Source organism: Sprattus sprattus, assembly GCF_963457725.1.
Source record: "Sprattus sprattus genome assembly, chromosome: 8".
Classification (NCBI taxonomy): domain Eukaryota; kingdom Metazoa; phylum Chordata; class Actinopteri; order Clupeiformes; family Clupeidae; genus Sprattus; species Sprattus sprattus.
Window position 1 is genome coordinate 25,576,378 of NC_137927.1, and position 20,512 is coordinate 25,596,889.

The window sequence follows — 20,512 nt, forward strand, 5'->3', positions numbered from 1 at the left end:
CCCACCACGATATGTGACAGGGCCACTTAAGTATTCCTCCTACATAACAGGTACCCTTATTATTCTAGAAAGCTCTGCTTATTTGAGTTCAAACCATTATAATTCATGTCACATAAGCATACCCATTGGCATGTTTCTTAACAGTAGAGCTGCAGACCTCTTCCCTCAGGCTAAGAAAGGCACGTGAGCTTACATGGGAGAAGAACGTGTGGACTACTAGCAGACATATCATGTTTGTCATTAGGGGATGAATGTGATGAAACTGCTACTGCTCTCTCACTAGTGCCATGACTGCCTACCTCCGCAATACTTTAGCCAACATGCTCACGCTACAGAAGGTGTTACCAACATTTCATTTTCATGAGATGTGTCGCCTCAAGATATATACTTGCTTTATTTTTTATCACTTGCAGATGTTTGATTACACCAACATCACAGGGTTGAAATGAAGCTGACTTATATAACGACACAGTGGATTTGTGATGTGGACATTGTAAACTCAGTGTGTATAATTCTAGTACAGCTATGGCAACATCTTGACGTATCAGAGTGGAGACCACAAACCACCAGCCCTCTCTGCCCTTCCTTGCATAAGAGCTATGCCACAGACATCTCAAGCGAAACTTAGAGCAGCACATTGAGGAACTCTATGCACAGCTCCAAAACTAAACACCTGAAAAGAAAAGAGGCGCCAATATGGATAACGCTACGTACTGCTACTCCACCGACTACACCCCATTAACTACCAGCAAATCCACCCGCAAAGCTGGTCACTCCACCGCCATCAACATGGGAACCTCAGAAAAGATCCCACAGGACTACTTGGTTTGGTCCCTTTGCAACACTCTGTATGTCAACTTCTGTTGCCTTGGATTCCTGGCTCTCATCTATTCAGTAAAGGTGAGTCCTGTCATTTCTGTCACATGAAGTACTAACTTACAAAATGATATACAACTATTCACATGAACTAAGTGTCTCATGAAACAGTCACAAATATCATTACCATGGATATTTTTTATGGATATGTTGGGGATATATCACATTCCACTTTAAAGCATATTTCACATGAACTGGTATGTGTCTACAGGCTAGGGACCAGAAGACCCTGGGAAACATAAGAGAAGCCCGGGAGAACTCCGAAAAGGCCAAGTGGTATAACATTCTGGCATCGGGATGGAACCTGTTGGTGCCATTAGTGGTACTGGCCGTTCTGGTGCTTCTGCTACTTTACATGAGAAGCAATGAAGGATCTCTGCCATTTTTTGGAGAGCATGGCTTCCAGAGATTTTTCAGTCATTTTCAGTAGGTCAACCTATGAAATGATGAAAGACTGAGCCTAGTAACAAGTCAAGTCAACATCTCTAAAATGATGACCTTTCCCCCCCCCATAATAACGGTTTCTTAAGAACAATATAGACCAGCCTTTCATTCCTGTAATGCACAGGGGAAAAGCTTGAAATAAATCTTAACCTCTAAATCTAAAATGTATTTCTAAAGTTTTAACAACCTGTTGAGGCATATATGGCTTATCTTCTGACTCTGAAAAACATTTGAGCATTGTTAAACTGGGTATCCAGATTTTTTTTCCAGATTTTTTTTTTATATCAAATGCAGCCTTTTCCATTTTTCCTCATTTACTGGATGACCCTTTCTTTTTTTTCTTTCTATGAATTCTCTTTGATCTATACATGAACCCAGAGTACTTTTCCCAATTTTGGCTTCTAGCTGTCAATACAGACCAAAATGTTATCAGTACCACCATTGTAAAATTGCCTCAACACAATTGAATGCACCTGTTTGATGTCCATTCTTATCTATGATCAATGTTCTGTACATTTGGAATTTATCATTTCCCTTTTGCAGTACTTATTGTTGTGTCCTACAACATAAATAAATGAAGCATTTTTGGTTCTGACTTCCTTCAAAGCTTCCCTACTTTGTTTTGATTGTAGCCACACCCATTCTTGGTACGACATTTAACTGACCTTAATTGTAGGCCGAGTTGCCAGCATACTATTTTTTCTCCTCATGGATTGGTAACTGCCTTAAATTGTTGGGTTGAGCCTGAGGCGATGGTCTGAACATAGACAGGAGAAGCATTTCTTTTTACAGCACTGTCTACAGCAGATGGTTGATTCTTGAAAGCAAAATTACCATAGCACTGAAAAACACCAGAGCAGCATCATGTCCAAACATCTATTACATTTAGGCCAAAATTAATTCACAACAAATAATCACCGCCAACAATTGTATGGGTCTATACACCAAGGGCCGTAAGGTACCAAACAATAAACATGTATTTTATACTTAGTTGACCAACACATCCAGTAGGCCTATGTGTTTTGAAGTAATGAAATGTAGGCTACGCCATTTGGGCTATAATGCCAAGAAAAACTGAAAAGAATGTGAGAAAGTCCTGATAATATATAAATACATCGCAGTCATTTCAAACGCATCGTGTAGAAATGCAGACCACTGAGACAGTTTTTTTTAGCCGTCTGGTCTGTAGCGGCAAGATGATGAAACGCTGCCCTCTTTCGTCCCTCTATAGAACTGCAACCCAAATTGTTCAAATAAATATACACGAAGAGAATCATTTGAGAGGGTAATTCCGTTGATTTAGAGATACAATTACTACGATTCTACTTGTACCATCTGCAGAGAGACTGTAAAACATTACCTTTTTAATGATCAATTTTCAGGTCTGCAATTCATTTCCAGGTTTGTCATTTATTTAACGATTATTATGGCTAGACCATGTTCCTTTAGGTGGTTTTTGGAATGCATGGTTCTCACAAAACTTCCTCTGTATATGAAGGTTATTGGGATACGTTCCGCGAATAATCGGATCTCTACTTGCATCTGTTTAAACAGCAATATCTACCCGACAACAGAAGCTGTCACCGCTTGTGAGCCATGTGACCTCAGTGGAAAAGAAGCGCGTCTCTGAATGAATAGAATAGTTCTCTAGTCCTCTCAAGGGTGACACGGCCAGCACTGAAGGTCGTGCAGACGTCTACTGTTCTGGTAAAACTGGACATATTAACAATTTATAACCCAACCCATTCACAAAAAACGTTGTTAAAATACACAAAGAAATAGTTAGTCTTGCACAACAGCTTGCCATGATGTTCGGTCAAAATGTTTCCGTGTGTAAATCGGAGGAGTCCGGCGCATTCATTTTAAAAGTCAGTTCATCCATTCATGCCCCCATCAGGTAGGCTGAAGTTTTTAATGATGTTGCACGTGATTGAGGTAGATTGCGATTTCCCTTATCCCTCTTTCACCAGTAGGTCCTTTCACTGCTCAGAAGGCAGCGACCAGTGTAGGTTGTAGGTTATTCGGCAAGCATATGTCATGCCTTAAATTAAAGCCATGGTGTTGTTAAGACCTGTATGATAACTCAAATTGTAAAGTTGGATATAAGCTACTTTAGTAGAGTTTGGTTCAACTTTCCACACCCGATAAACTACATTTACATCGGACTGAGGTGTGTAACAAGTGAGTTTACAGACGGAGCTGGATTCTACCTTTCTCTTGTCCCTTCTGGAGCGCTTTCGCAGACCAAAGCATGGCCTCACCTACAGAGAATAACAGAAACTCTTGGAAGGGGTCGTCCATCTCTCCACAGGGAAGCACACCATCGGAGCTGGAAATGTCCGAAAAGACATCCGATGTTTTATATGTCAATGCCCAAGCTGGGATTCCCTGCGACAAGAATACCCTGGCGATTCCACAAAATCCAACTAAAATGGGGAGAAAAAAGAGCGAAGAAGACATTCCTATCCGCCTAACGGGGGGCCAACGACGGCCATCCCACCTGCACGGTGTTAACTATAACCACCGAATGTCTGTCTGGAGTTCCACTCGTCCTGTGCTCACCAGAGGTTACGTCCAAGGACGCGTCTACAACTTTTTGGAGAGACCATCTGGTTGGAAATGTTTTGTGTATCACTTCTCAGTGTAAGTCTCATCGTGTTTTTTGTATTGATCTGGGTTTCAGGTTTTATTGGCAATTAGCTGAGGATTTGTTCTCACTTAGTCTTCAAGGTTCATGTTGTGAGTCTCAGGTAAACATATGAGTGAACACTCAATCTCAATCCAAACAAAACGAAACTTTTATTTCCCTTTCAGATTAGTATGTCACTTACATTGCGTTTACCAATGCAATCAAAATCTCAATGAAAACATACCAAGAAAACACTGCTAACAAATACACCAAGGGCTTCATCAGTAGAGCACATATTATAACCAATCCATGCATTATATTTCATGGCATGAATGGTCCTGCTTGTTATACAGATACAATATGTTGGGTGCCTGTCCAGTTGAGTGGGGGGATATGTCATAAAGCACATCTGTGGTAGAGGAATGTTCAACATGAGGGCCATGCTTCTGGCAATACCCGGTATCTCTCCCAAAAGAGGATGTGATAGCAAGTGGCTAAACTTGGCAGCTCGACGGCCCTCTGGAGCCAACGGTCCTGTCTGGCTTGGCCACCCTGTGTGGTGTTTAGACAAGATGCCTGGGGAGAGTAAATGGTCTTGAAGCTAGACTGCCAACCAGAAATTTTACAAAGGCCTGCACCCTATGGGTCGAGGGTGATGCTGTGTGTGTGTGTGTGTGTGTGTGTGTCTGTATGTGTGTGTGTGTGTGTGTGTGTGTGTGTGTGTGTGTGTGTGTGTGTGTGTGTGTGTGTGTGTGTGTGTGTGTGTGTGTGTGTATGTGTGTATGTGCGCGCATGCACGCGTTGTGCATGTGTGTTTCCAGTGTGTGTGTATGTGTGTACGCATGTGTGCGCATGCACGCTAGTGTGTGTGTGTGTGTGTGTGTGTGTGTGTGTGTGTGTGTGTGCACATGTGTGTGTAGATGAGAGAGAGAAAGACTTTCAGCACACACATAAGGTCTGTCATGTTTGATAAAAATAGCCATGAAAGAGTTCACCATCAATATTACATACAGGGCATTACAAAGGTTACTTATAGGGCATCTCAAACGTTGGTTTCCCATCTTTTCTCCTATAGCTTCAAAAATGCATCACCCCAGTGACAATACATTTGTATCAACGTATCAATGTATCAATGTCTGCCCTAATAACGAGATCATGGCGAGAGAAAGAGAAATGGAAACATTGCCTTTCCCCTCAGACGTAGTGAGAGTGGGAGGCCTGCAGGGCTAGCCAAGAATGTGCGCTCTGCCTTATCACTGCTCAGGGCTTCAGAGGGATGTAGAGCTCTTTATCTTTACAGCTCGACCCTCTCTAGACTTCTGTGGCGTGTATGTGTGTGGACATGACAGCGGAACCCAGCACCTTCTTTCATGCCGCACTCATGTTTAAGACCCTCACCAGTTACACACAGACAATACAATCTAGGAAAACGGAACACGGAAAATTAGTACATTAGAGAAAAAATAAAAGAGTCCATGGGCTTGGTTCAAGTTGGCAGCTGGGCCTCTGGTTTGTGAGGATAGATGCTGTAATGAATAAACTTCAGCAGAGGGGATTTTATTGTCTGAGTGTAAGGCACTTGGAGAAATGGCCCTAGCACAGGGGGCTGTAAATGATCCCCCTCATCAATAATGAATCGTTTCAGAAGTGTGCTGTGTGCTGCCATTCAGATGGAATGCATGGTGGCTAAGCTACAGTTTGTAGTGACATAGTAAAGCTGTGTGTCTGAAAGAAACAACCACTTTGGTTACAGGATGTCTGTCGAAACAGATCAGTCTATCAAAAAAAGACTTGCAGCTTGCAAAAGAAAGCTGCTTTTTCTCAGACATTTAAATCTGGTAGGCAATGTCCTATACGTTTTGAACAATGGCATTGATGAAAATAATATATAATAAAAAGTAGAATTCAATAATTCTCAATAACTTGAATAGGAATAACTTCTCAAACATGGCATCAACCACGGTTTCATAATATGCTGTCTGGTGAAGAATGGGGAGAATGGTGATGGTGCTGCAGTTCTGATGGTGATGGAGAGTTGCTTCATTTGTAGGCTGGTTGGATGTTCTCTCTTTCCCTAGGGCAAGCCTTATTGTTTTCATCCTAAACCGCTCCCTCAAAGATCCTACTGAAAGCTTCACTGGAAATGAAAGGCCAGTCCTCTTTGTTGTACCGGCTGTTGCCTTTCATGTTTGCAGTTTACCTTTGTTCTGTTTGCATCTTTAATAACATATGCATATCATGATAACATGCATATACCAATGCTGTTTAGTGTGCAGTTGCTCCCATTTGACCTTAAGTTACTAGGCCTCGATAAAGCTTCTTGTTCTAGTATCCAACCATTCCATTTATTCTGAGATTGCTCTGACTCTCATCAGAATCTCATCTTTACTTTTGAATTGCTAAAAAGCCGTTTAATGTTCCATTTTTCCTTACATATGACTGGCACCTGTAGTCATTATCAAATGTACCTTATCGTTTGCCTTATCTTTATAATCCACTATCCAAACAAATGAATACAAGAGCAAAGTTAAAAGGGTACACTGCCACAGGGTTTTATAAACAAATAATTTATGAGTTTCCCTCACAATTTTAAAAGTTTGCCTTTGATAGCATATTCCAATACAGTTTGGGCATTAAATGGTGTTCCATAAAGCACATTTGTCAGTTTTTCAGTTCAGTTAACCAGCAGTATGAACTGTTGTCCATTAGCATTAAAACCACTGTATATAAATATTTATACAGTATGTGACTCAATATTACTCAGCAGTACTCAGTATTGAGTGTGGACTCTCACATCTCTATATTCCTATAAATATGTAACCTCTGTATATTGCTGCTGATCTGATGTTTGGAGGTAATCTTCCTACGGACTTCACTGTATATTCCTGCCACTATGTCTTCATCTTCTTGTTTGAAGTGAGGGCTGTGCTTTCTGAGTTAAGATAAACACACAACATAACAGTGATAAGATTCTGTGTACACTTAGTTGCCCCTGACTGAAACCAAACGTGTCTGAGTACAAACCTAGTGATTTCATTCATTTCAAGTTCATGCGGTTGCCTTATCAGCTGTCAGAAACATGTGCGAATATTATATCACAAGGAGGCCACTCTGACCACATTACTTCAGGTTCTAGGACAATTAGTATGGTGGCAAAATGGAAATGTGTTATGCCAGATCAGCCAAACATTCCAGCATATCTCTGAAAAAGGAAACAACTTTATCTCAAATGTATTGAGGAGCTGCTTCAGACTCTGCATTGGTTCAGGCTGAGAGGGCATGTGACCTTGCTGGAGAGTTTACTGTGCGATGTGTTTGTCTTAAAAAATAAGAACTGATTGAGGGCAACACCCATGAACTCCAAAACACAGACTTACATTAGCGAGAGCTTATAGCAAAATGTTTTACAGTTTGTTTGCTTATAGTCCACTTTGATGTATTCCAGCATGTCATATTTTTTGATGTTATACACAGTATATTTACAGTTCAGGATTCAGCACGTTGTCATATATCTGGCTGAAATGTTCCAACTGTACTTTGCCTTGACATGCCAGACCATGCTAGTGGTCTGTTTTAATTGTTCTGCTCCTTTTGTAGGTAGGACCACAAGGCCATAGAAGCATTCTCCTCCATCTATGGTAGCCTGTAGAGTTTTTGTGTCATGTTACATTATCACCAGATGTTTTAAACATTTCTGATTGGGTGATGTCAACTGTTTGATTGTGTGCCCTATTTCTGAGAATTCTGTTAAAATTGCCACAGAACAATTTTAGTAGAAGGTTAACTGACGGGGAATGGAAAATACTTGGATTAAATGCCTTCCACTGTTTCTAACATAATGAGGATAACCAGGCCGTTGGTAGATTGGTGGTGGAATGGCTTTTTGTGATCGGTAGCTAATTGTTTACTTCTCCCTTGCAGGTTTCTTATTGTCCTGGCGTGCTTAATCCTCAGTGTGCTGTCCACTATCGAACAGTACGCATCCCTGGCTCATGGAACACTCTTCTGGGTGGTGAGTTCTCACTTTAATCTATACGTTGCCCATCCACTGGTGAGTTCTCACTCTAATCTATACGTTGTCCATCCACTGGACAACAGCTGGAATGTGCAAGTGCAGTACTTCTGCTAATGTGCTCAAGGTCAAAATCAACGGACATTTAAGAGAGTGGTTGATTGTCTTTGTATGTCTTTTTCCTCTCTTGTGCTCCATAAAGTGGCCAATTAATCTTGATTCAAGGACAGATTCATCTTTTAAGCCAACATTGTTCAAATCTGATTTGAGGTCAACACTAGCTTGGTTTCTTGCTGGCAGTGTTCTTGCTCTGTACTGTATATGTATACCCTCTTTCATGCTGACCAGCAGGGGGCAGCCATGCCCTACCTTTCCTTTGTGTGACCCTCCATGTTGGGTTGTTTTGTGACCTGGGTGAATAAATAAATACAACTTTCTGTACTTAATTACAGTTATATGAATACATTAATTTTGGTTATTTCTACTCAGGTTGTCTGATACATGAAATCACCTTTAACAGTTATATAGATGCAGTGCATTTTAACCGTGCTGATAGTCTACTGAAAAACAATGCTTACAAATGACACAGAAAAGTAAAGAATCCCTTTTATTATCACACAGGACAGTGGCTAGGTTCTGGCTCCTGTGAACTCTGTGGATGAAACTACACATTCATATGCCATTACTTAAGGAATATATTGTATATTTTAATGCGTAGGTTTTGAAATATTATCAGGTTCAAATGATGGATATTGTTATTTATTCCTAAAGTTGATTTGAGGAGGCCTTTTAACAAACACACTACTTAGATCAACAAAACCCAGCAATCAATAAACATAATTTGATAAACATGCGCAATCACAGACTGATACCATAGCAACCTGTGGATACCTGAGGATCATCATGTCTGAAGAACAATATATCAATGTTAGAGTGATATATGTTTATTCTGAGGTCATACCCCTGCCACTTGATTAAGTTAATAAGTGATTTGTGATGAACTCAATACTGTAGAGGATTGTTGTCACCTTGACTCTGACGGAGGGGCGGGCCCAGTGGCAGTTGTACTTGAGACAAAGGGAGATGTGAGCGAATCACGATTCAGCGGCTCTTTGAGTGCCAGATGCTGAGATTAGCAGACCTCATGCTCACAATAATTTGTCTGTTTGTGTGGTTAATCTGCCTTTCTTCACTCGGCAGAGCAGAGACAAAGGCCAGTGTGGGGGGGATCGACCCCCTCGACCAGCCAGCGAAAGGCAAACGCGAGGGGAGGGAGATTAGGGGGCAGATTGGGCGAGGCTAGGGTTTGGTGGTTCGAGGCGCACAAGGTCAAAGTTCAAACCAGCCAATGGCTAATGGGATTAAAGCAGCACGGCCTGTTCATTAGGCGACGCCCAGAATCACAAGTTAATCTAGCAGACTCGGGGCTCGGAGCGGGGCCCGCCCCTGCAGGGATTAGTGGAGCCAGTCCCAGAGCTTCTGCCCGCTCGGAGGCTCCCGGCTTAACCAAGCTCGCAACAGGTGTCCCCCCTTTTGTGCCAACGAGGCGATTCTGTGGCCAAATGTCATGAATCAGACCTCAACAGATCGCGTTGCATCAGTGAGAGATCTTCCAGGGAGATTCCAGCAATGCTACAGTACCCGTCCCGGTTCGAGGGCCAGACTCCGTAATGAACACATGCGTGGGGTGTTTTGGAGAACTGGCTGTTCAGTTCTCTTCAGTGCTGCCACTATGTGTTTGTACTGTTGCTGTTGACCTCTGATGAACTCTCATTTGTCAGACAGAAAGTTACTCACAAAGGAAATACGCCACAGAGGATCTGAACTGCTGCCAATGTACTCCTCCTCAACCAACCTCCTCTTCTAGTTAGGCATGTACTCCTCCTCAACCTCCTCATTTATTGACGCATGTTGCAGTGACTGAAGCACTTTAATGTGCATCAAATAGTCAAGCTTCTCTGAAATCATTGCATTTGCCAGAGAAGAGAAGTTATTTTGGTCGTCAGTTGTTTACTGATTCGTAGTAATTGTCAATATTTTCAGTGAACTAACTAAAAGGCTAACCCTTAATATTGCATTTTTCATTTCATTTTCTCAGTTCTGTATTCCTTCATTTCATTTAATAGACTCATTTTGATTGACTGAACCGAGAAGGACTTTATCAAAACTATTTTTTGTAAATATTAAGACGGTTATCTTTGTTTGCTGAGTAGTGGATATCAACTCAATTTGGATTTAAATGTCTTACGTGTGCCATATGGACAGCAGAGCTCCCCCTGATCTTTTCTGTGCTAATGTTCACTGACTACAATGCTCACAGCTGGATATTTACTAACTACATTAAACTGACCTGGGTCACCATGTTTATTGCTCTTTTGTCTTTTTACGGTCCACTAAACCTCTAGGCTTTAGCAACACACTGTGCTGTTTAAAGGACTCTTTAAAGGGGGGACTCATTTAGAGGAATGAATATTGTATGACAATCACAAGGCAGACATACAGGACACGTAAAAGTTTCATCCTTAACCAAGCAGGTGGCACAATAGGAAATAAGGGGAATCCCCTGCAGCTACCAATAACTGGATGGGTCTTTTAGTGAGGGAGCTTTCACATGGTCAGCATGTGTACACTGGCCCATGATGCTCTAATTGGCCTTTGTTGTTCATGCAAATCATTCATTATGGCAGCGGTCATCTGCCTCATTCAGAAGGAGTTGTAATTGGAATGTGTGGAAGCTATTTTCAGGTTTTTCACAATTCCACAAGCCCAGCATTAGAGAATATGAAGGACAAAATACTCACATTTCACAATGGATATACTGCACATATTTAGTTGGTTATTAGTATTTACATAGTTTTCCTAACGTTGCTATTTTTGACAATGGTCAGCTCAAAAGAGTCCTCATTGGTGCTGTGACGACAGCATCTGGTTAAGGATGTGTTCTGCTCTCTCTGAGAAGGTGTGACAGGACACATGTAGAGTCGTAGGGAGCGAGAAGGCAGAACAGGATGTCCTCACTGGTGGCGCTAAGCACACGAGCATGTCGAGCTCTAATGAACAGCGACCCAACACTCTTGTGCCAGATAAACGTTGTCCCAGTGTGATAAAACGGCACCAAACCGTCACCCCAGAAGAAGTCACACTCCTTCCCTTTTAAAAAGCTGGTCTCACATCAGCGCCGCGTGCAAAAACGTGCTTCCTCAATGTTTCTCTTCACAAGTGAGAGAGTAATCATCACAGAGACAGTTAAGTGGCATGACTTCCTGCCCCCTAGGGAGCACGAATTGATCCCATCTATCTCTGTCCTGCTGGGAGGTTGGGATCCATCACACCTCCCCTCCCCTCCCCTGCTCTGCTCTGCAGAGAGGACACTCTGTTCTGTCTGTGAATGGTGTGGAACTCACAGTTTGTGAAGGCTCTGTGAAAGCAAGCGCACATTTTTTTATCAAGATAAGGCATTGCAACATTTTGCACAAAGTCCTGCAACATTTTGTGTTCAGTCAGTCAACCCATTTTGCACGATCATCACTCTAAATGTTTGTTCTTCGGTTGTTTCATAGCCTGTTTAAGAAGATATACGTTTTTTTGTATGTACTACATATGAATTATATGAATGTTGATGTATATAACTGTAAACTGTATGGTTCTTTTGCCTATTCTTTTGTGGAGTGCTTTTACACAGCACACATGTTTTCAAAACAATCTCTGATGTCAATATCAAGCCTTCATATAGAAAATAAAAAGATTGATTACTTTTGGTCAGCCATTCTCTTTGTGTTGCCATCGCAACCCCCTGTAGCCATCACACTGCTGCCCAGCACGCCCTGCTGCAGGTTGGGTTAGAAATCACATTACCACGGTAACCTGGAGAAGTATTGCATCTGTTGCTTGATTTCCTGTGCCCCCCTCCCCTCCCCTCCCCTCCCCTCCCCTCCCCTCCTACCCCACTCCCATGACCAGAGGCGCCCTCTTTGTTGTCCACCCAGACTGTATGTCATGACAGCTGGTCAGTGGGGTCACTGTGTCAGTGGGCTAATGAACTGGACACTTCACATCTTTAACATTGAAATTAGCCCAATTTCTTTTTTTTTTGGGGAACTCTTGTTCTCTCTGCATTTGTCTAAATTACACCGGGATGATCCATGATAAGAGTTAGCGTTCAAGCTGAACGGCTGTGTTTGGAACAGATGGAGTTATATGTACTCTTTCATGTCTTATATGCCCTGTGGCACCAGCCGTCCCTACTGCCCTCCCTCTGTCAGTATGCCCCATTCTGCATCTGTCTGCTGCTTTGTTTGCCCCGCACCCTGTGTCTACACTACACACCAGGGCAGGTCCTGTTGCGCCTGGCCATTCTAAGGCAAGATTTGGACAAGCTAACCTTTGCTGCCGTCTGCCCCTCACCAGGAAAGGCTCCCCTTTCCCAGGCTGCTTGTGGGGACCCAGCCACCCCACCACCACCTTGCGCCCCAACACTTCAGCAAACAGAGGGCTCCCCAGCCAAACTCATTACTCATACTTGTCTCTGGACCTTCAGGGCCCAGTGGGGCCTTGGGCAGCAGACACCAAGCTCCCCATTGTTTACCCCCAGCCAGCAGTTCAGCTGTGGGAGCTGCAGTTGTGGGCCATGTCAGCGAGCCGGCCTCTGTGGTTTCACATAACCCCCTGTCAATACTGTCTCCACGACATCATCGTAGCCGTCAAGTTCGAAGTGTGATGCATTTGAATTATCACAAGGATATCGGTTTGGTTTTGTTCTGTATTTCTTTAGTTCAGAATCAGAAATACTTTATTGATCCCGAGGGGAAATTGGCTCAGATTCTAGAATTGCATAATTAGTTAATAAATAGCATGCATGACAGTATCTTTACTAATTTCACTCCCTCCAGATTTGCATCACTTGCTTCCATGATAATGTCCGGCTTGTTTTGTGAGCCTTACAATGGTAAAGGGGTTGTTATATCACATTTGTATGCATGTAAGATTGTCTTTCTTTTCAATGTTGAATTGAATATGCTATCAATCAAAAGAATTTGATTGGTTTCCTGCTGGTCCAGTCAGGTATTCCTAATTAAAATTCTAGCTGTCAAGTTCATTATTGACTGTCAGTGATACAATCGCCTTAGGAAACATCCCAGCATTTCAAAATTAATGTATGTTTCTTATCTGATTCTAAACCCTGCTCCAGACCGTGTCTGACTTTTTTAAAAAAGCTCATCATTTTGTTTTCTTTGCAGGAAATTGTGCTTGTGGTGTTTTTTGGTGTAGAGTACGTGGTGAGGCTCTGGGCAGCAGGATGCCGGAGCAAATATGTGGGCGTCTTGGGAAGGCTGCGATTCGCCAGGAAACCCATCTCCATCATCGGTGCAGTACACTATAAAACACTTCACATTTCGTTTTTACATGTTGAATGTAATAATATTAATAAAAATACATTTTATTTAAAGTGCCTTTCATGACACCCAAGGTCGCTTCACAAACAATCATCTCATTACAATTACAATCATCTCATAGAAATAAATAAAAATAAGAAAAATAAAAGTCAGTCTGTCATGTACTGTACTGTGTACATGTACTGTGTTCCTGTGCTGTGCTCATAGACCTGATCGTGGTGGTGGCCTCTATCGTTGTGCTTGCTGTGGGCTCCAATGGCCAAGTGTTTGCTACCTCCGCAGTGCGGTAAGTGTCCTGACCTCAGCTTACCTACTCTCGCAGTTAGAGTGATAGTGATAGTGTGGTGGTAGATGTGATGAAGAGTGCTGGATGTGCTCGCTCCAGGGGGATTCGCTTCCTGCAGATCCTGCGGATGCTCCACGTTGACAGGCAGGGGGGAACTTGGCGTCTCCTTGGATCTGTGGTCTTCATACACCGACAGGTTAGGATGCAAAGCTGCAAAGCGTACATATCACACGGCACACATCAAAAGCAATGCTTCTATCCACAACATGCAATATTTTTTAGATATTACTGACGTGAATCCACGGATAGGACAACAAACAGAAAATAGAACATCAGAGCATTCGCCTGTTTTCCTAATGATGTGCTTTGGTTTCCTAGGAGCTGATCACAACCCTGTACATTGGTTTCCTAGGCCTCATCTTCTCCTCCTACTTCGTGTACCTGGCTGAGAAGGATGCGGTGGACAGCAACGGCGCCTCGGAGTTTGCCAGCTATGCTGATGCCCTCTGGTGGGGAGTGGTGAGACTCTTCATCCATCTTTGTCCAGATGATTTGTTTGTGTACACAATACAAAACAAACACAATACAATATAAAAACAAACAGTGCAATGGTCTATGAAAGTTTGACAAAGTATGTACAGGAGCTGTGAATTGTTACAATAGTGCAAATGCAGACAGCCATATTGTTCCTCTGCGCGCATACGAGTGCATCACTGAGCGTGTGCGTCTGTCCCTCTGCTGTCTCAGTCCTCCTGGAGGTGTGTAGCCGTGTTGAACCATGACTCTTCATCCATCTTTGTCCAGATGATTTGTTTGTGTACATGAACCAAGTGTCCTCTGTAGATAACTCTGGCTCCTTTGTTGCATGTGATGTGCCCTGTATCTTAGGTGACCGTTACTACAATAGGTTATGGAGATAAGGTACCACAGACTTGGATTGGGAAAACGATTGCATCCTGCTTCTCAGTCTTTGCCATCTCCTTCTTCGCCCTGCCAGCAGTAAGTGGATGCATATATATATATAGATATATGTGTTAATGTTGCAGTGCATCCCAGACATCATGTCATACTCACTGCAGTACCTAGCAACAGACAGCCTCTTAGGAAGAACACACATAGACAGCTTGACATAGACAGCTTGACTCTCTCTCACCCTTTGACGTTTCACGAATAAATATGTGAAAGTGAAAGTGACTCTATGGCAGAGGTGGTGTAGACACACACACTCTGTATTCCACCTCTGCATTTGACCCATCCAGGGTAGTGACACACACAGCACCCAGTGAACACACACAGTGAAGTGAAGTTACACTAACCCGGAGCAGTGAGCAGTGGGTTAGGTGCCTTGCTCAAGGGCACTTCAGCCATACCAAATCATACCAAATACCATATGATCGTGTGATTGTATGTGAGTGTCCAGCGTGCTTGTGTGTTTTGTGGTGTTCCACAGGGAATCCTGGGCTCTGGCTTTGCTTTGAAGGTCCAGCAGAAGCAGAGACAGAAGCACTTCAACAGGCAGATCCCAGCTGCGGCCTGTCTCATCCAGGTTAGGCCAGCTCAGCTCACAAATCAGAATCAGAATCAGATTTTATTTGCCAAGTTAGTTAGAACAAACAAGGAATTTTACCTGGTGAACTGACTCTCAATGTGCTTACACATATATTACACATAATATACATTACAACACAATACAAAACAAACACAATACAATATAAAAACAAACAGTGCAATGGCCTATGAAAGTTTGACAAAGTATGTACAGGAGCTGTGAATTGTTACAATAGTGCAAATGCAGACAGACATATTGTTCCTCTGCGCGCATACGAATGCATCACTGAGCGTGTGCGTCTGTCCCTCTGCTGTCTCAGTCCTCGTGGAGGTGTGTAGCCGTCTTGAACCATGACTCTGCCACCTATAAGATGTTCGTACAGAGAAGGTCAGCAATCCACGGCGCTGCCATTTACAGCCCAAAACCCAAGAAGACGGTACAGTTACATTTACATTACATTACATTACATTACAACAGATACTCAATACAATATATTCTCTAGAACTCTTTGTATACCAAATAAACTGCTCTCTCTGCATGCAGGTAAAGCTGAAGAGGAAACAACGCAGCACTGAGAAGGACAGCAATCCCAATTCTCCCACTGTGCCAAGCATCACTTATGACTTTGACAGCACCGCTGATGTGTACAGCACTCAGCAGTCAGGTAGGAGGCAGACAGCACACGTCCGCAGCTGTCTCTGGGGCCCCAGACAGAGTGACGTTTAGCATCTGTACCTCTGCCTTCCTTTTCTGCTCTTTTATGCATTACTGTGTTCCTATTTGTTGTTTGTGTAGGTTGGCTACAGTGATGCTTATGGGATGGGGTCTGTTCTTGCTGTCATTGTGCTGAAGATTTGCTCTCTCTCTATCTATCTTTCTCTCTCTCTCTCTCTCTCCCTCTCTCTTTCTCTCTCTCTCTCTCACTCCCTTTCTTTCTCTGCTGGGTTGTTCCTTGCCTAGTGGGAACCCCTGCTCTGAGAAGATGGGGTGAGCTGCTGTTAGTGTCCTCTGTTGCACGCGTCCCCTGACTAATCACTTGCCACCTTGTGTTCACACCCCTCTTCTCCTCGTGATTAAATCTTTCCAACATTTCACAGCTCTAGACAATCTAGTGTCTAGTTCCTAACGCTTGTAATTGGAGTGTGAACTAACTCATTATGAGTCATCGTGTGCTGGAGTAGTATGCTACCCAATGCTGCAGTTGTATTTTGATGTGTAAATCTGATTAAACTAGTATAATCCTTGTGCTCTTCTGCAGCATGGAGCTCAGGGTTTCTATTTGAAAGGCATAATGTGACATTTGAAACCAAAATATATTATTAGTTAAAAAAAAGAGGGAGCCATATTAGTAGCCACTGCCTTTTTTCCTTCTCCTCCTCCTCCTCTTCCTCTTCCTCCTCTTCCTCCTCAGTTCACTAAATAGGAAGTGGTTTGTCACGGTCTGGCCCAGCACTTTCCACTCCTAGCCCTGTGTTATGCCTCCTGTCTGGGGCGTTTTCCCATGCTCCGCGCCGTGTCCCATTGCCTACTGTCTCATGGTTCTGCCCCATTTACCTTTTGTTCTGATATCTGACTCTGGACTGTATGAGGATGACCCTTCTGTCCTAGTGCTTATGCCATTGCCTCATTCATTAAAGAACTGTTCCATCTTCACTCCTGTCTGCTCTGGTTTTGGGTCCTACCTACACCAAACCCTGACAGAATAATCCAGTCCAGATGGACCCAGCAGGGGCGAATCATTTAATCGCAGCACTGGAGAAGCAAGGCTCAATGCTTGGAACCCAAGCAAGAGATCCTCTAGGTAAACCAGAACTGACGATCGGTCGGAGAAGCATTAAATATGATAACCTCTCAGCTCAGCCAGCTCCGAGCATCTCCTCCTCCTATGACCAAGCCTCCTCAGTTGGTCCCTTCTCCTCCTCCGACCCCTCTGGAACTCAGGCTGCCTGTCACTTCAGGCTTATGACAGTGAGCCTGGTTCTTTTCCTTCCTTTTTTTGTCTCAATGTTTTCTTGCTATGGAACTACAGCCCTCACTTTTTCCTTCTGGACGGACTTAGCATATGAGTAGCATATGTGATATTCCTGCCGTCCGGAAGAGCCCGGGAGTGCAGAACAGAGCTGTGGGATGGTGGATCACCTTTTTGTGCTTCTTTTCAAGAGTTCTCAGAGGAGTTGGAAAGGGAAGCAGCTGAATTCTTTGATGAATATGGCAGGGCGCATTGATGCTCAACTGAGGTCTCGGTCGAGATGTTCAAGGCGATCAAGTTTTCCCAGACTGGTAATGAAGCCTCCTGGTCCTAGTTCAGTAGAGGCGGAACCAATGCAGCTGGGGAGAAGAGCGTCAGCACATCTGGACACAAGCGCTTGTTTTTACTGTGGTCAACAGGGTCATTTTAGTCATGCCTGTCCGGTCAAATGCTTGTATCCACAAACCCCCCTTCTAGGCCCTAGTGAGTATTACCTTCAAGTCTCCGATCCTTTCCAGGCAGCTCCAACCTGTCACGATTTCGTTCCTGCTTTAATTAACTCAGGAGCTGGCAAAGCTTTATTCCGTATTCAGTATTCCCGCCTGGGACGTCTCTTGATCCAAGTTCTCAATGGCCACTCATTGAACCCCGTTCCTCATATCACCGAACCACTCTCTCTGCAGGTTTCAGGTAACTATTCAGATATGATCTCATTTTTGTCATGAGACCATTTTTCTGGGGTTACCATAGCTGGCCAAGCGCAACCCCCAGAATCTCCCGTTGGAGTGAGTTTTGTCAGGTGGACTGCCTACAGCTGGTTAACTCTCCAGTTCAATCCACTCTTCTTAATAGGGCTGCAACAATAACTACATTGCCAACAAACCACGGTACTAGGAGGTGTACCACGGTGTAGAGCCTGTCGCCGTCATTTCCCCTTATCTGAGAGTGCTGCCGTCCTTATGCTGCTGGTTGCTTGATCTGTGGTCTTGTCTGCAAATATCCATATCTTTTTTGAAAACAGATTTTGAACAGTTTTGAAAAGGATGACGTTCACAGCACATACATTTTTTTCTCTCTCAACATGAGAATGACAAAACGGTTCTAAAACCTCTGGACTGAGCTTACCCATAACATTTAGCAAGTGCATCACATCATTGTAACCTTCTTGCTGCTCAAACATTAAATGGTTCTTCCTTGGCCCATGCTACACTTTTCCACCAAGTTTAATGAAAATCTGGCTGATCGTTTTTGCCTAATCCTGTTACAGACTGACAAACAGACAAGCTAACTGCTACGAAAACATTTCCTTGGTGGAAGACCCCCAACCCCCCAGGATCATTGATGGTATTGAGGCATTCAAGGTATAGAGACTACTTAAGGTGCGATACTAGGGTCATGACCTCTAATACCTGGTTGATTGGGAGGGTTGTGGTCCTGAGGAGAGAGTAAGGCTCCTGCTAAGCACAGTTTGGTCCACTCCTTCATCTCTGTCTTCCACCACAGAAATCCATCTGGTGGCCTCCATAGGGGGAGAGGTAGCCGACTGTCATGGTCCGGCGCAGCTCTCCCTGCTCCTAGTCCTGTTTTACCTTCTGCCTCCCGTCTTTCCCATGCTCCGCTCCGGACTCCAGGTGTTCAACATTAGCCCTGTCACACTGGACTCACCTGTTTCCTGTTCGCCTCATTTGAAACTGCTTATAACCACCTTTCACCTTGTAGTCATCGCTGGATTATCACACTGATTCTCTCAAGCCTCAGGTCAACATTATGTTTTGATCTGCCTGGACTCTAAGTTTTGCTGTGCTTTTTGATTCTTGCCTGTTTTTGGACCAGGTAAGCCACTGTTGTTGGAATCTCTGCCTGAATCTTGACCCTTGCCTGGTATTGTTATTCTGCGACCCTCCTGTTCCTCTGAACCTAAGCCTGTTCTCGTCTTCCTGTTCTGATGACCATTGTCTGTTTTTTGCCTATTGTCTCATGGTTCTGCCCCATCTGCCTTTTGTTCTGAGACAGTGGCTTGCAAAAGTATTCAACCACCCTGAAGTTCATCATCATTTTCACAATTACAAAAATGCTTACACATGATTTCTAAATCCAGTATTTGTAATGTGAACATTTATGCCCTAGTATATTTTCGAAGTCAAAAAAGGTCATTAGTCTGCTTATGTTGAACTAAATTAATTAAGACTGAAATATGCTATTTGCATAAGCATTCAAACCCCTGTTCTTTTGCGTTCCAGAGTAAGGAAGATGAGAAATCATTCACAGATTATACAGAGGTGCCACTTATTTGACCATAACTGATTATAATTATGTGCTGCTATGAGTGGTTAAAGTAGAGATCTCCCTCTGCGTATAATAATCACTTTCACTTACACGTTGTGAAATAAATGAGGGAATGAAGACTAAAGAGACAAGGTGATTCAAATGCCAAAGTGAGGAAACGACTCACTTTTATTGTTTTGATGTCCTATTGACGCCATTGGACCCATTCATAAAGTGGATGTTGCATTACACCACCCATATGCTTTGATCGAAACATGCTTGTCCCCCAAACCAAGAATACAAGGAAGATTTTAACTGGTGACGGACATCACCACTGTCCACATATCACCCCGAACAATTGACAGAGTTATGTGGCTGTAATTGGGGTGTAGGTGAAGGAGTCCTTAATCTTAAGAGCTGTTCATTAACATGACACATACAACTGAAATGGGGCAGTGGTAACATCATGATGTACGGATATTTCTTGACTGCAAGAACTGGGAAATATCTTAGAATTGAAGGGAAGATGAATGGAAATAAAATATACACAATATTACACGAAAACCTGTTGCAGTCTGTTGTAAAAATCATACTGAGAATATGTGGCACTACAGTCCAGGACCGCCATCCCATCAACCTACATTTTATTTACAACATAATTGTTCACAATGACGAAACTGATCGGGTTAATATGTGTAATATCTTTTTTTTTTTTTATTGAAAATGGTGATGACTTTCAGGGGGTTAAAGACTTTTGTAAGATACTGTATCTGACTCTGATCTGCCCTAGTGTTTATGCCATTGCCTGGTTCATTAAAGAACTGTTTTGTTCATCACTCCGGTCTGCTCCTCTGTTGGGTCCACCCTACACCAAACCCTGACAGTTGGTTTTAACAAGGAAGTTGTTTGAAGGGATCAGAGATAAAGTGTCAGTGGGCCAGTGGTTTTAACAGATAAGAGAGCGTGTTTTTATCTCCATCCTCTCAGACCGTCAGCTATCCTGGACCTCCATTTCTTCCTTCCAGTTCTCCCCACCCCCAGGTGAGTGGCCAACCCGCCTCCCACATCATAAATCAAGCACCTCCATGT

The 20,512-nt window shown here is 43.2% G+C and overlaps 2 protein-coding genes across 2 annotated transcripts in view; both read left to right on the forward strand.

The window, feature by feature from the left end:
• Positions 1 to 696: 696 nt before the first annotated feature.
• Positions 697 to 1,306, forward strand: LOC308368923 (interferon-induced transmembrane protein 5-like; the record flags this gene model as incomplete). The annotated part of the gene is made up of 2 exons (XM_080843218.1): positions 697 to 900; positions 1,088 to 1,306. The coding sequence occupies 2 exons, from the start codon at positions 697 to 699 to the stop codon at positions 1,304 to 1,306; spliced, it is 423 nt and encodes a 140-aa protein (XP_080699344.1).
• A 2,265-nt stretch (positions 1,307 to 3,571) lies between these two features.
• kcnq1.1 (potassium voltage-gated channel, KQT-like subfamily, member 1.1) overlaps positions 3,572 to 20,512 on the forward strand; it is a gene marked incomplete at both ends in the record, with an annotated part of 33,403 nt that continues 16,462 nt past the window's right edge. Inside the window, 11 exons of the mRNA XM_080843548.1 lie at positions 3,572 to 3,963; positions 7,871 to 7,961; positions 13,199 to 13,325; positions 13,562 to 13,640; positions 13,740 to 13,836; positions 14,019 to 14,159; positions 14,529 to 14,639; positions 15,091 to 15,186; positions 15,509 to 15,625; positions 15,733 to 15,853; positions 20,411 to 20,464. Coding sequence (XP_080699674.1) covers positions 3,572 to 3,963; positions 7,871 to 7,961; positions 13,199 to 13,325; positions 13,562 to 13,640; positions 13,740 to 13,836; positions 14,019 to 14,159; positions 14,529 to 14,639; positions 15,091 to 15,186; positions 15,509 to 15,625; positions 15,733 to 15,853; positions 20,411 to 20,464 — 1,426 coding nt within the window. The remainder of the gene's footprint in view (positions 3,964 to 7,870; positions 7,962 to 13,198; positions 13,326 to 13,561; positions 13,641 to 13,739; positions 13,837 to 14,018; positions 14,160 to 14,528; positions 14,640 to 15,090; positions 15,187 to 15,508; positions 15,626 to 15,732; positions 15,854 to 20,410; positions 20,465 to 20,512) is intronic.